At 37.5% G+C, this 16,547-nt stretch overlaps 1 protein-coding gene and 1 pseudogene across 1 annotated transcript; one reads left to right on the plus strand and one right to left on the minus strand.

Moving 5' to 3' along the window:
* Nucleotides 1-6,849: 6,849 nt before the first annotated feature.
* LOC146333174 (UDP-glucuronosyltransferase 2B17 pseudogene) lies at nt 6,850-9,591 on the plus strand (annotated as a pseudogene).
* Nucleotides 9,592-13,914: 4,323 nt separating this feature from the next.
* On the minus strand, nt 13,915-16,547 carry LOC146333175 (calcium homeostasis modulator protein 6). The gene is made up of 2 exons (XM_084724764.1): nt 15,737-16,547; nt 13,915-15,025 (listed from the first exon to the last, which is right to left on the minus strand). Exons 1-2 carry the CDS (start codon nt 16,199-16,201, stop codon nt 14,873-14,875), a joined length of 618 nt encoding a protein of 205 aa, XP_084580890.1. The 5' UTR covers nt 16,202-16,547; the 3' UTR covers nt 13,915-14,872.

The raw sequence follows: 16,547 nt of genomic DNA on the forward strand, positions 1-16,547 counted from the left end.
TCATATTATATATTGGTTTATTACATATTGTTATCATGGTCATTGTTATTACAGTTAATTTGGCTGTAATCAGTTGAACATTATTGCATATTTAAATTCTGAACTGTGCTTTAAGTTGACACAACTTATTACAGTTTTTCTAGAAAAACGTCTATACTATACATTTTGTTGTATACTATGGGTGAAAGGGTCAACTGTAACACTCAATTACTCTAATCAGAGACAACCTAGAGCGATGACACTTAGTCTGTCTCTCAGGAACAGGATCATTTCACCTTGTTTTTTAACACACACACACACACACGCACACACACACACACACACACGCACACACACACACACACACACACACACACACACAAACACACAAATTGAGGTGTGAAAGTGACTATTTGGATGTACAGTATTTTTCTCCCATGTAAAGTTTAGATGACTGCAAATTTAAACTTACACTAATTTTATCTCAAGGTTATTTGTTAAAAATCAACACGGAAGAACTATGCTAATATAGGTGCTGCCAGCAAGCATGATTTTTTTCATGGCCGCAAGATCTGAGACAGTTGTAACAGTGTTGCAATTTCCCCAAGCCTCATGACCCATTGTAAGCTCCTTGTTTGTCTGTGTTGACATACTTATCATTTAGAAAACTAAATTTAAATGTACAATTACTTTCCACTCAATTCAAATAACTAAAATCCAACTGCCAAGAGTATAGTTAGTCTAGTTTTCTGCAAAAATATAACTATTGCTTTGAATGCATACCATGCCTGATATCAACAACAACAAAAAAGTAAATAACATAATTGGAGTACAGCAGTACTGTAATTAATCTGAGATGTGCTTTTATTTGTTTGTTGCAATGAATATATTTTAAAAAATAAAGTAAAATTATAAGTTCTAAATGAGGAGTTGTTGATACCTTTACCAATCAGTAGGTGATGTTGTTCAGCCATTTACAGTTTTAGGCCACATAAAAAACTAGTTGGTCATACTATCAAGACATGTTGCAGTAATTTTTGTGGGAGACTGAATTGTGAAATTTCAATAAAAAATAGCAATTTAAAATGATCTGTTATCAGTCTTAATCTTTTATGTGACTAAACACAGGAAAATAATCCTGCATTTATTTTGTTTCTATGTCATTTAGTTTTGTCACTGACATTTGCAGAAGAGTTACACAGTGTCAGTGTTGGAGAGTATCTAAGAACATTTACATACAGCTCTGAGGTACTTACTTAAGTATTTCCATTTTCTGCTATTCTGTACTCATACTCCACTATGTTTCAGGGGGAAATATTGTACTTTTCACTCAGCTGCATGTATTTACTAACTTTATTAGCAGTACTTTTTTTTATTAGTTAAGATAAGATAGTAAAAAGACCTCATTGATCCAGGCGGGGACTCATAAGCTACCTATAGCCATATAAAATCATTAAAATTGGCCCCAGAGCCGCAACATGACTACTTTTACTTTAAGTATATTTATCTGATAATATTTCCGTGCTTTTACCCCTGTAAAATTTGTGAATGCAGGACTTTTATTTGTAATGAAGTAGTTTTTGCAATGTGCTATTATTACTTTTGCATTAGTAAAAGATCTGAATACTTCTTACACTCCTTGCCACCTCGGGGGAGTAACATCATGTCCCTATATTGTCTGGACAGAGAGACAGACAGACAGACAGAGGCTGCTGCAGAAAACGTGCACGCGCACGTGAACACGTGTTCACGCGCGACGCGGTTATCTTCTCTGAGCTACAAGATTATGAACGCCGCTGCACGCGGGCGCTCATCAAACGCGATAAAATAGTTTTACTTCATTCTCACTTCTGTCACAGAGCAGCTCTGGATGTGTCTGTGTCTGAGCAGGACGCGGACAGACAGACTGCAGCACAGCTAACATGAGACAGACAGAACGTTACTGTGAATGAATGGTATCAAAGAAGAGGAAACACAAGTTTACCTGATTACTGTTCACCATGTTCACTCTCTATATATTGTTTTCTGTATATTTCTGTTTCATCTTCCCATCAAAGTTGTAAACAGACACCCGATTTGACGCGAGCGAGAGGCGGGGCCCTTGCGTACCCCGCGGGTCCAACGCAACGTTCATAGTTTTCCGTAATGGGCTGACTGGCTGGCTCCATATATTACCTGCAGCACCTTAATGCATCAAAAGTGCGATAAATAACAATTGCACGTCCAAAAAAGTGTGTGCTGCAGTCCAAACATTGATTTGGAGCCGCGACCCCTCCTCTCTATACGTGTGGAGACTAAAGCAGAACACTGCAGAAGCACAAGCGACCACAAGTCGTAAAGTATTTTGCTGTTTATAACTGTCATTTGTCTTTCAGTGTTTCAATTTGTCTTTGAACGTTGCATTTTCTTTAAAAGCTCCGAAAGGGCACACTGTTTGAATTCACGGACTGCCTGGCTTCCCTCTGCCAGACTCCATTAACATATTTCTCAATTTAACCGTTATAAACATCTGCTCCTTCTAAAAGATTATTAACGAGTTCTTACGACTTATAAGTAGACACTTACTCATTCGGCGACCATTCGGCATCAATACGAACTCTATTTAACGTGAAATGGGCAAACAATATCACAAGTTACAGACCATATACCTGGAGGACACATCAGCTGTGGAGTTGCTGTCAGAGAAGCCAGTATTTCAATTTAGCATGATTTTTTTTATGAAGGCATTTCGTGGTTATTTTGTTTTACTGAGTTACTATAGTAAATATATTACAGATCCCCCCCTCAGTAATTATAATCTAGTATACCCTATGCATTATTCTGGAATGGGTCATTCCACATAATTATAACTTTTAGTTTTTGATGTGAGTACTTTTGTACCAAAGCAGTAGGACTTTTACATTCAGTAGAGTATTTTTAAACTGTAGTATTGCTACTTTCACTTAAGTAAAAGATCTCAGTGTTTCCCCACTATTGAACACCATGCCCTACTTTTACTCCCCTTTGTACTTTATCACCTGTGCCTTTTAAAGCATGGAGCTTTGGAACGATAGTCCTATTCAGGTTGGAACCTGGTAGAACCAGCATTCTGCTCTCTATCTGTCAAACAATTAAAAATGTTGAAAAGTAGTGAAAAACAATACATGGGATACCAAAAAAGTTAGGTTAGGTTAGCTTTTGCCAATATAAATCAATGATATTGGGGCTTGAAAATCTGCTTCATTCCAAAAGTTCATATTTAACTATTTGTTGGTCCAGTGGTTTAGATTCTTTAACATGTTGTCCTGGCTGCTTAATATTAAGCTCTTACTATACAGAACATGTTAAAAGGGCTGGCATATGGACAAAAACTTAGTTAACCAAGTTACTGTATATATCATCATACAACCCCTATTCCAAAAAAGTTGGGATGTTGTGTAAAAATAAAAACAGAATGCAATGATTTGTAAAAACTTTTTGGCCCATATTTGACTAAATACAGGACAAAAACAGGGTATTTAATGTTCAAATTAATTTTATTGTTTTTTGTAAATGTGCACTTTTTCTGAATTTGATGCCTTCAACATGTTCCAAAGAAGTTGGTACAAGGGCATGTTTAGGAATTGGGGACACTAGTTGTTGAAGTTTTGAAAAATAAATTCTTTCCCATTCTTGTTTGATGAATGTCTTCGTAATGTGGGGGAGGTGGGCGACAGGTCTGGACTGCACAGCCTTCACAGAGACAGTTAGCCATGATGCCATGGACACTACACACTCCTGTGCCATCAGATGCAAGTTAGTGCTGGTAACAGTCTGGATGGTCCTTTTCCTCTGTAGCCCATATGTCAAAACATCCATTATTTCCAAAAACAGTTTGTAATGTGGACTCGTCAGGCCACAGCACACTTTTCCATTTTGCATCAATCCGTCTCAGATGAGCTCGGGCCCAGAGAAGTTGACAGGGTTTCTGGATGATGTTGATGTATGGCTTTTGCTTTGCATCGGTTGAGACTTAACTTGCATTTGTAGATGCAGTGAAAAAAAACATTTACCAACAATGGTTTTTCAGAAGCCCATGTAGTTGGATGCAGTGCTATCTGACAGTTCAAACGTCCTGGACATTCAGTGTTGGTTTTTGGCCTTGCCCCTTACATACACAGATTTCTCTGGATTCTCTAAATATTTTAATGATATTATGGATTGTAGATGGTAAAATCACCAAATTCCATGCAGTTAGGTGTTGAGAAACATTGTTCTTAAACTGTTGGACCGTTTGCCCACATGGTTTTTCACAGTGTGGTGAACCTTGCTCCATCTGTGCTTTCAAACAGCTGACCTTTCAAGGATGCCCCTTTAATATACGCTCATGATAATGTGACTTGTTACCAATAAATCTGTTTACCTGTGGAAAGTTCCAAACTGTTTTTTTTAGTGAATATTCCACAAATTTCCCAGTCTTTTGTTGCCCCTGTCCCAACTTTTTTCTTCAAATGTGTTGTGGACATCAAAATCAGAATCAATGCATATTTACAAAAAACAATTAAGTTTATCAGTTTGAACATTAAATATCTTGTCTGTGCACTGTATTCAGTTGAATGCAAGTTGAAAAGTATTTTCAAGTCATCGTATTCTGTTTTTCTTTTTGTTTTACACAACATCTCGACTGCCAGATTTGGTCCACAGTCCTTGTGTTTAACATACCTGAAGTAAGTGATAATAAATTTATCCATTTGATAATAAATAATATGCTTTCTTTCCAACTTTAGAATCAAAATGCATTGGCCCTGGTTTTTCCTGTCGATGGGAGCCACTGGGTGAATATGAAGATCATTATCGAGGGACTACATTCAAGGGGGCACCAGGTGTCTGTTGTGCGATCACCAGACAGCTGGTACATCAAGGAAACCTCCCCATTCTATACTTCAATTACAACTGCATAACAATTGCACTGTTTATTTTGTTACTTTTTGCTGGGTGAAATCTAATTAATCAGGAAAGATGGATTGATAACATTCATATTGATCAATATAGTTGTATTACAGTCACTTTGGGTGTGATCAAATATGTTGTCAAATAATAAAATTAGTTGATGTTTCACAAACGGAACTGTGATTTTAGCTGATGCAAGTCAATACAGTTTTTTGAGAAACACATCTGCTGTAAAAAAAAAAAAAAAAAGCATATAACTGTAAGTCATGACTGTTAATTTGTAATAGTGATGTTTGTTGATTACTTGTCTAAAGTTTAGTCATTTTAATTGATATGTATGTAATCAAATTTAAATGTCTGAGAGCTCACAGCAAATCAAAACTACCACAAGATTGGTGGACCAACTAGATGAAATAAGCCAAGATACAACTTTCTATATCACTGTATACTACATTATGCTCAAAGCACACTTTTAGAGCAAGGATCCTAAAAAAAAATAACAACTCAAATCAATGTGGACTGTAAGACTGCAGAATATAATGCACTTTTTTCCCTTTAGGCACAGGTTTGCCCTGCTGAGAGGAAACCTCAGCTCTAAATAGGGAGTTGTTGGTACCTTTTCCAGCCAGCAGGTGATGTTGTTCAGCCATTTACAGTATTTTAGGCCATATAACAACACTAGTTGGTCACATCATTAAGACATATTACTGTAGCTCTGTGGGAGACTGAATTATTTAATTACAATAAAATTCACTGAAAAGTTATCACAGTGTTTTTGGTTTTAAGTGACTATGCATGTGTAAAATAGGAAACAATACTGCAATTTTCAAAATTGATTTAGATTCCCAGTCATTTAGTTTTTGTCACTGATAAGAGTTATTAATTTCTCAACAGTAAACACTGGGAATTTTTAACTCCCCCTTTTACTTGCTTATCACCTGTGCCTTTATGACATGAAATGGCAGTGTCAAAGTCCCAGTCAGGTTGGAACCTGAAGGACCAGCACATATTCTGCTCTCTCTCTCTCTGCCAAAAGAGAAGTATCGAAAAACAATTCACTGGGTGCCAAAAAGGTAACATTTACATCTTTTGATCTTTTGCCAGTATAAATGACTGTGAACTATCTTGGGGTTTGAAATACTGCATAATTCCAAAAGTTAATATTTAACTAGCATGCAATACATTTTCTTGTTGTTCCAGTGCTGTAGATTCTCCTGCATGTTATACATGTTGTTCTCTAGTAAGTTCTTACTGTACAGAACATGTTAAAAGGGCTCACATATGGACAAATACTGAGTTGCTATATATCATCATGCATCAATAATTAGGTAAAATCAAAATGTGAACTGTTTTTATTAAACATTTTCAACTTTCTGTGATAAAACTACATGCATCAGGCTACACATACTACTGTAAAATTATTAAAAGAATAATATATAAATAATTGTAAAACCTTTCAGAGATCAGTCATACAAACTGCATCTTTAACACTGAAGTAAATCAGGGATGTCAAACTCAATGTCATCCTGGGCCACATCAGCATTATGGCTGCCCTCAAATGACCAGTTGTAAATATAAGATTATATAAATGTTTCCACTGTTATAATATTGTCTAATTGCCTCTGTGTTTGATAATTGGCTTTAGTAATAATAACTTAATAATTACAAACCTCAATTCCAAAAAAGAAAGGATGCAATATGAAACATAAATAAAAACAGTGCAATGATTTGCAAATCCTAGTTGACTAATATTCAACTGAATATAGTACATAGACAAGCTATTTAATGTTCAAACTGATTAACTTTATTGTTTTTTCTTTTTTAACATTATTATTATTATTTTTTACTATATGCTCATTCTGAATTTTATGCCTGAAACACAGTTGCAAATTTGGGACGGACATGTTTATCACTGTGATACATCACCTTTTCTTCTAATAATAAGCAGTAAGTGTAAGTAAGTGTTTGGGAACTGAGCACACTAATAGTTGAAGTTTTGAAAGTGAAATTCTTTCCCATTAACAGGTCCTTCACAGACGTGCGTTAGTCATGTCATGGGCACTACACACCCCATAACATCACAGATGATGGCTTCTGAACTTTGTGTTTGTAACAATCTAGATGGTCCTTCTCCTCTTTAGCCAAGAGGACACAACATCCATGATTTCCAGAGACAGTCTGAAAGGTGAACTTGTCAGATCACAGCAAACTTTTCCATATATTGATCTTAAACTGCTGGACAGAGAAGTGAACCTCACCCCATCCTTGCTTGCGGACAACTTCCAACTCAGTTTTGATACTGTGTTACCACATAGCCTGTTTACCTGTCAAATGTTCCAAACAGGTGGGTTTTTTTTTTTTTTGAGCATTCCTCAACTTTCCCAGTCATTTGTTGCCCCTGCTCTGACTTTTCTGAAACGTGCTGCTTGCAACAAATTCAGAATGAGTGTATATTTGCAAAACAAAAAGAAAGTTAATCACTTTGAACATTAAATGTCTTGTGTTTACTTCATTCAATTGAATACGGTTCAAAAAGGATTTGCAAACCATTGCATTCTGTTTTTAATTACACAGTGACCCCACTTTTTTGGAATTGAGGTTTGTGATAACTACCTATGAAAGAAGAAGTCTAACAGAAATAACAGCAAGCAGACAATGTAGTGTGCAATTATTATACATTATAAGATTCTATCTGGCATATAATGGCATCTAGTGGATAGATATCCTCAGTAGGTGGATAACAAAATGGGCATATATTCTGGGACATATAGTTTATGGACACCACACTTGCATAACTCAACGCTGAATTGTATAGTGCAAATTTTTATTCTTTGCGAGCACTACACATAAAATGAGGTGCCGGGCCAGATTCGGTCCACAGTCCTTGTGCTTAACATACCTGAATTGAGTGATAATAAATTTAGCCATTTGATAATAAATAATATGCTTTCTTTCCAACTTTAGAATCAAAATGCATTGGCCCTGGGTTTGGATCACTCTCTGCTTGCTCTGTCCAACTTTGGTTTGTGGTGGGAAGGTCCTTGTTTTTCCTGTCGACGGGAGCCACTGGGTGAACATGAAGATCATTATCGAGGGACTACATTCAAGGGGGCACCAGGTGTCTGTTGTGCGATCACCAGACAGCTGGTACATCAAGGAAACCTCCCCATTCTATACTTCAATTACACTCGACATGGATTCTGGATTTGATGAAGAATTTATGACTAAGTTTGTGGCCGAGTTGTTAGAAATACAGAGGGGAGGGAATTCTGCCTGGAACCGTTTTAAACTGGAAATGGAACAAGCAGAAAAGGCTGCTGAGCTGCATGTGAGCACATGCAAAATGCTTGAGCAGCTTTTTGAAAACAAAGATCTGATACAATCGCTGCACGATGCCAAATATGACCTTGTCCTTACAGACCCTGCTATACCAGGGGGTGTTATACTTGCCCACTACCTCAGGTTGCCTCTTGTTTTCAATGTCAGGTGGACTAGTCAAGGTGAAGGCCATTTTTCAATTGCGCCTTCACCACTTTCTTATGTTCCATTAACAGGGACCGAGCTCTCAGATAAAATGAGCTTCCTTGAGAGACTTCTTAATGTAATGATTTTTGGCTTCACTGAATATCAAATAGCACAGTATATCTTACCACATTATGCTGGCTTAATTGAAAGATATTTAGGTCCAGATGTTGACTACTTCTCCCTGTTTCAAGCTGCTGACCTGTGGCTCATGAGAGTGGACTTTGTGTTTGAGTTTCCTCGCCCCACCATGCCTAATGTGGTCTACATGGGAGGGTTCCAGTGTAAACCTGCAAAACCTCTTCCTCAACACTTGGAGGACTTTGTGCAAAGTTCTGGAGAGCATGGAGTCATCATCATGTCTCTGGGGTCGATGATCGCAGATCTACCTCATGACCTAGCTGACGAAATCGCTGCGGCTTTTGCTAAGTTACCTCAGAAGGTCATCTGGAGATATAAAGGTGACAGACCAGCAACTCTGGGTAATAACACTTTACTGGTCGACTGGATGCCACAGAGTGACCTTTTAGGACATCCCAAGATAAAACTATTTGTGGCTCATGGAGGAACAAATGGTGTTCAAGAAGCAATCTATCACGGAGTTCCTATCCTAGGACTTCCACTGATATTTGATCAACGTGATAATCTGATGAGAATTGAAGTGAGAGGAGCAGGGAAGAATATTGATATTTTTACTATGAATGAAGACATCTTCTGTCAGGGAATTCAGGAAGTCCTGAATGAGCCGTCCTACAGAATGAACATGCAGAGACTGTCCAGGCTGCACAGAGATAAACCAATGAAGCCGCTGGACAGCGCCCTCTTCTGGATAGAGTTTGTCATGAGACACAAAGGTGCAGCTCACCTGAGGACAGAGTCCTACAGGCTGCCCTGGTATTCCTACCACTCTGTGGATGTGATGCTCCTCTTAGCTGGAGTCATGCTGATTATTCTTGGCACCTTTGCTGCCTTAATACGGTGTTTATGCACAGTGTGTCTGAGAACAAAAAGTAAACGTGATTAAAAATCAACGTAGCAATCAAAATGAAATCGAAACCACAAATATGCTTAGAATACACACTTGAAATATCTAAACAACAAATATTTTTTTTCTACAGAGTTAGTATCCAGGCTACCTAAAATTCTGAAGTTGGCTAAATCTGAAAATACAATTTGAGGTAATTTAGTCAAATACACTTAATGTTGATTCAGTTGTACATGAGACAACATGTTCAATAAGCTTAAGATATGAAGGTGAACCACTTCAGTCACACTGATGAACAAGTATGATTTTCTTTTACATTTTCTCAGTTTGAAGTCAGTTCTCCAGGAGCTTAGAAACTTTGAAACAAATCATGCTGAGAAGTCTGCTAACATGCTGATCATGTTTCTTTAGAAGTTCAATTTAATGAGTTAATTAAACTCTGTGCAGTGCATTCATTTAAATTGTCATTTCAGGTCAGAACACTTCAAGATGGAACACATCTTTATACATTCTGAAGTGTTCTGAAACTAAATGCATAAAGTCCAAGTTTAATTACTTGAACAAATACAACTTGTGAATTTAGTTTAAATTGATGAGAAAAGATTAGTTGATTCCTCTAAATTTGTGCATGATTTTACACAGTGTTAGATATTTGTATTTTAATTTGATGAGTTTGATGTGGATAATATATATAAAAAAAACATTTCCATGAGATGCAAAACTTGGTCTGATTCTATTAAATATGTCAACAAACCAAATCATTGTGTGTTTTGTAATTCTTCATTTTACCAACCAGGAAGAACACAAGCTCAAGGAGGATTGTGTTTGATTCATTTTTGATTCAAAAACTTCCAAATTATGTCCTCTGTAATTGGTCATAATTGGAAATAACATTTTCATATGTATTTGCCCTTTTCTGTCCCCTGATTTTCAAGACTTTTTGAATTCACCCCATACCCTGTAGAACCGTATACCTTAGTGTTACATTTTTAAATGACTACATTTTTTCCGTAATGTTGTATAGTATTGAGGATTCATGTCCTTATCTCATCCAAGCAAAGTGTAGGCTTATATGGATTCCAACATATCCAATTTCACACACAAAGATTAGAGTGACACATCAGGGCTATACTGAGCCCTTATATGCTTAAATCCTGCATTTCACCTGTAGGATTTTGTATGATGGACTAAAAAATAGTCCACTGCTCAGTCTTGTTTTTTATATACCTCACATAAAATTACATTAATTTCAGTGTTGATAAGAGGTTTCTCATTTTTGTTTGATCTGACTTTTCATTCTTGAAGTCAAAGCTGAAGATTCTAAGAATTACTTTTTTCAAATGGATATAAGCATTTTAAAAATGAAAATGTTCACATGGTTTTGAATACTGTTCTCTAATACATTATTCCTAATTTCTTGTAGCTGTGGTCTAAAATGGCATGCACACTTTAGAGGATGAATGTTCTACTTTTGGTCTATTTCTCATGCCTCTGTGTTTCCTCTCATGATCTATGAAAAAGATTTAGGCAATGATTTTCACAAGTGAGGATGTTGGCTGCAACTTTTCACAAGATATGCAAAATAGCTATAACACATTTAGAGACAACTTAATTAATAGCGTAAAGGACTGTAAGCATGCCGATCAATACTAAACCAGTACAGGGTGTAGGTATAATATAATATATAAAATAATGTAATATTCCTTTAGTATATTATGTCTGAGGAAATGCAGCCTTCCGTAACAAAGGAAGAACTGGCTCACATTTTGCACTAAACTTCTTAAAAATGCTCTTGTGAAAGCTTAGGCTGAGCTCTTTGCCAAACAGTTGCGTGTTATCTGTGATGAATACTTTGGACCAGGAGCCTTGTAATATCCAGTAGTATCTGTGGCTGAACAGAGTTGCCATTGTGTCTCACTGTTCCATAGTCACTAAAGATGTCCGTTCACACTTGGATGAGGATATGTCTCTGGAGACTTTTGTAAGCAAAATCCCTGCTAAAAAAATAGCAGCATTTGCCAAATTGCTTCTGAAAGGTCATTCAAGATCATACATTTCATTGTTCATGAAGAAAGGAAAAAAAGAAAGTGACCTTAATGACTCTCAGTAACACACTCACTCAGGTGACCAAAAGGTGGGTAGATGAGTCACATGCCTCTGTAAATGTCTTCAAGAACTCTATTAAGTCCAGTACAACAACCTTTTCTATGAACAAAGAACATTTTTCCTTCCCACTGTGCCTACAGTGCTTGCTCTTGGTGGGAACTCATTGGTATTGGTAAGTAATATTATAAAGTATGTGGCCTAGAACTGTTCTATATTAAACATGCCCTGAGATAACTTCTGTTATGATTTGGCACTATATAAATGAAACTGACTTGACTTACAATAGTTTTAAGATTCCTTTGAGTCCCAGCAGTGGGTCTGCATTTGTTTGGCGATGAATATGACACCCTGCTGAGTCTAAAAGTAGGGGGAGCTGAATGGATAAAGACAACAACTTCCTCAGGGCCATCCAGGAAGTCCTGAATAAGCACTCCCACAGGATGAACATGCAGGGTCTGCCCCAATTTCTACACTTAATGGGTTTAACTGGCAATCGGGCAATGCTGCGAATAACAAGAAATAGAAGTCAGAATCACAGTACTGCTGTCACAGTTTTGGCAGACCTGCAGAGACTCTCTAGACTGCAGAGATCCAGCTAATAAACTCATCAAACCGCAGTCTTCTCTGGATAAATGCTGTCCTAACACACAAAGGTGCAGCTCACCTGAAATTCTACAGATTACACAGAAAATCTACAGGCAGTTTGTACGTATTACATGAAGGGCGCCTGTTTCAGCTGTGTGGCATTTAACATAAGCCTGCCAAACCTTGAAAGAATGTTCCCAATGTCACCCTGTGTGGCTGTGACTGACAAAGCAGCAGTGTTTGTAATTCAGATGATTATGTTTGGTCCAGCATTATATTGGTATTTTTTTATTTACTTGCTACAGAGATGTTACGGTGAAACCTTGTCTTACAACTGAATTGATAACACATTAAGACAAAGTCCCAAGACTGTCAGTTTGTGAGGATCAAGAAAACGTGTTATTGTGACATGACTGTACAAAAACCCTGAGGGTTTTACTTCAATAAATAAATTATTTTATTACAAAACAATTTAAAAAAACATGCTGTAAATACTGTTATAGAATTTTTGTCTACATCCTACTATTGGCTGGTTGCAGCCATGATACAAAATATTACATACATGGGTTTACATCTCTAGCTGTCAAACAGGTAAGTCGTTAGGAATGTCAGTTCAGTCTGTATCTTTGTTGTAGGGAAGATTTGACATCACTGTGGTCAAATCCAACATAAGTCTGGAGACTTTTGTAACCCAGGTGAGGAAGTGAAATTTCACTTTGATGGAACATTTTCATTTTTAGCACACACAACTCAAACAATAAGTCAACTAATATTAGTCAGATCAATATTAGCTGCCTAGTGGATTCCACTTGAGTCAATATACATAGCTAATACAAAAGACAAAAAACTTCCAGGTTAAAAAATGGAATAATATTTTCAAAGTAAAAAAAAAATGAGAGCAAGTATGAGAGCAGTTCTGAGTTTCTTAGAGCTGCTGGCTGACAATTCATGTCCACTAAAAATTCATGAAATGTGCCAAGGTAACATCGCATTAAAGAAAGAGTATGACATTTTGAGAAATATGCTTATTTGCCTTCTTGCTGAGAGTTAGATGAGAAGATCAATACTACCCTCATGTCTCTCCAGTGAATATGAAGATGGAGTCAGCAGCCAGTTAGCTGAACTTAGCATGAAGAGTGGAGAAATGGGGACTGACCATTTTTTGGAGAGGTATGTGCCAAACGTTATACATATATACGTAGACACTTCATTGGACTTTGGATTGTACATCAATGTTGCCATCGTTTTGACTGCCCTGTAAACACATACAAGTAAATGTAGAAGCTGCATTTTTTTCCAGTTAAAAAATAATGAAAACATTTACATTTCTCAATTGATTTCTATTGGGTGCCTTTATATTCTTTTTTTTTTTTTGCCTTTATTATGTTAAGAATCACCTGAAGATTGACAGGGAAGCGAGCAGAGGGAGCAGGTATGACATGCTGCAAAAGGCTGCAGGCTGGAATCAAACCCAGGCCTCTGCAGAAGACTAATAGCCTCAGTCTACTACGTGAGCTACTGGGGTGCCCAGTAAGTAAGTTTCTTTCTTACTGCATGTAGATCATAGAACCTTGAATATAAATTAATATGACTCAATGAAATTCAGTTGAGAAATGTAAACATTGTACTGCTTTCCATCCAGAAAAACAGCAGGGTGGCAGTGACGTTGACGTATCACAACAATGGGCCAAAGTGGTCAATGTGGGGTCTATGCATTATATGTCTATGTGCCGGACTACCTCTGGTACTAATTTCCTGGAGTCTTTCCCAGTTGGCTCACTACTGCTCCCATATATAACATAGTCTGGCACATAACTGTCTTTAACACACTTAATATAATAGATGAACTAGCAACCTTCAGAGGTGGTGGTAAACTGATTTTGTTACCTTTGGTGAGAGACAGGCAAGCTGTTTCCAACTGTTTCAAGTCTTTATGCTAAGCTCAGCTACCTGGCTACTGGCTGTAGCTTCATATTTACCAAACAGACACAAAAGTCATAATCCAGGGCTGAGTATTGTTAAAAATCATGATACCAGTGCCAATACCAATACTTTAAGCATCCCTTAGAGAATCTAAATGTATTTTATTCATTTCTGCATGTAATATAGCCACACGTTTGAACATCGTGGTGGCATTTTGCTGAACAGCCAACTACGTCAACTCTTGTCGTCTTAGTTTGCTGCAATAGTGAGCCAATCACATGTTGCATTAAAATCTGAGAACACTTGTCATGATTTGTCGCAAACAAACCTATACAAATAGTCATTTTTCTAGATCTGGGTACAAAGAGGAACAAATGCAGTTATTGTTTGACTGAAGAAGTTTCAATCCTACTTGGTACTGGGTTATTTCTTTTGATGCGTAAAAAGTATTGAGTACTGATACTCAGCCCTAGTGACATTGATGCTGTCATCCAACTCCTGGCAAAAAGTGAATAAACATATTTCCCAAATATCAAACTATTTCTTTAAATATTGGTAAAAACTAATAAGTCGGTGCGCTTAAGTATAAGATGAACACAGGCACAGCACCGGTTACATATTCACTGATAATAATACAGAAAAAAGAAACAAACACTGTTAACACACATAATATCCATATTTGTGGAAACTTCATACGGCAGCATTATTGACCATTCAAGACCTACGTCCAAATCGTATGAGGGGAAAATACTTCCAAACGGCACTTCTTGACAATAGCTATGAAAACTCATAGTTAAGTCTGTTCAAGGTATTTACAAAGTGTCCATGCCAGCAGGGCAGGTGTGGTGGGCGGTGTAAGTCCTCTCATGATGTCCTGGTCCGTAGAGAGCTCATCCTGAGCACCGTGAGCTCAGCTACATCTGAATCCTGCATCTCCACCTCTTGTTGGCAACTTTCTCTGATGACATACACTACGAGACCCACACAGATGAAAATGAGGAGGACTATGCCTATAACCTGGGGTGCAAAAGAGTAAAGCAATACTTTGTTTAGTGAACATCCACAGATATGGTATGCCTTTTCTCACTTTATTTAACAGTGCACTAATTAGACATAACAAGGACACTGTTGTATACTTTATTAGATTTTATTAGACGGTAATGAGGGCCACATCGGTAAAGTGTATTAAATCCCACTGTTGTACCCTTATTAGACATTATTTGAGGGTAATACGGGACACATTACACGAGTACCATACTGTACTCTACTGTAAACTAAAGTAAATAATTTACTGCTACTTCCACATTTAAAAACATACGTGAACCACATCTACCAAGTAAAGGCCAAAATCATAAAGGTAAAGGAATATTTTGTCCATCAGTGACAGTGTGAAACAACACACTTTAGTTTACATTACAGTTCTGTTGTAATGTGTCCCTAATTACCCTCTAACAAAGGTGTCTAAATAGGGTATAACTACTATCTAATAAAGAACTTATATCTAGTTTTTGTCTGATTTAATACAAACCTACAGCTTGTTAAGTCTTGTTAGTGAACTGTAAAATAAAGTCCAACCACAAAGTTTATCAACAAGAGATATGTTAATAGTTTCTAGGGTACTGGCATTACATTATGGATATATTCTCTACAGTGCATGCTCTGAAGGGGAGGTGTTCCACTCCGATCATTCTACATAATCTTCTGTAAACTAGAAAATATTCAACTCACCTGAGAAAAAACAAACAGCTGCTGCGAGCGGAGCATTAGTTCTTGTGGGGTGACATCTCCCTCACTTATTGGCTCGCACCACTTCTGCGGAGCTGCCTTGTCAACTAGTACAAATCTACCCTCCCAGTCTGTCATAGCACAAGCAAAGTATTGGCCATCGAGGAACAACAAAATGAGCCACACGATAGCAGGAACGAAACTGGAGAGGGAAACAGTTTTCCTGCACCACGTATCACATCTGCATCCTTGAATGATCAGCATCAAGGTGAAGGCCATGACAGCAGGAATGATGAAGAATGCTGATGAAAACACTCCGTTCCATGTAGGATTGCAAGGACACTCAAACTCCAGCTCCACCAGCTTCTCTAGTCCCATGAGGATAAAGCCAAAAGCCACATTTGATACCAGAGGACTGTTGCTAAGTTCATTTTTCAGCCTGGTAAGCCATTGTTGTCTACTTTCCATACTAGATTGACCGAAAAATGAAGACAATCGTTGTAAAAAGCCCAAAAGAGGGTCCACCGTTGTGAACACATTGGCAACAGCTAAGTGATGCGTAATTAACGCATCCAGGGGTAAGTTTTCCCCTCGGGCAAAATGCCACACTTCCACTCTGATTGGTTTTGAACAAAGGAGGGTGTGCCGTCTGCTCTGACATCGCTCTAGCTGATTGGTCTGTGCAAGGTTTCAGGTGGGGTTACATTTTAAATGTGGTCTCCCATGGACAAACTGGAGGGAGGGCTGTAAAGTGGAGGGAAGTTTGTTCTGCAGTTGAGCAAAGGCTGGCCATTTGCAATTGTCCGGCAGAAAC

This window comes from Lutjanus erythropterus, chromosome 1 (genome assembly GCF_056507025.1).
Source record: "Lutjanus erythropterus isolate fLutEry1 chromosome 1, fLutEry1.hap2, whole genome shotgun sequence".
NCBI classification, from domain to species: Eukaryota; Metazoa; Chordata; class Actinopteri; order Lutjaniformes; family Lutjanidae; genus Lutjanus; species Lutjanus erythropterus.

What these genes read in the sequence shown, in the direction of transcription:
- LOC146333175 (XM_084724764.1), bottom strand. Translation starts at nt 16,201, where the DNA reads ATGGAAAGTAGACAACAATGGCTTACCAGGCTGAAAAATGAACTTAGC. An exon ending in AGCTGTTTGTTTTTTCTCAG is followed by an intron (nt 15,026 to 15,736) that starts GTGAGTTGAATA and finishes TTTGCACCCCAG; the next exon opens with GTTATAGGCATAGTCCTCCT.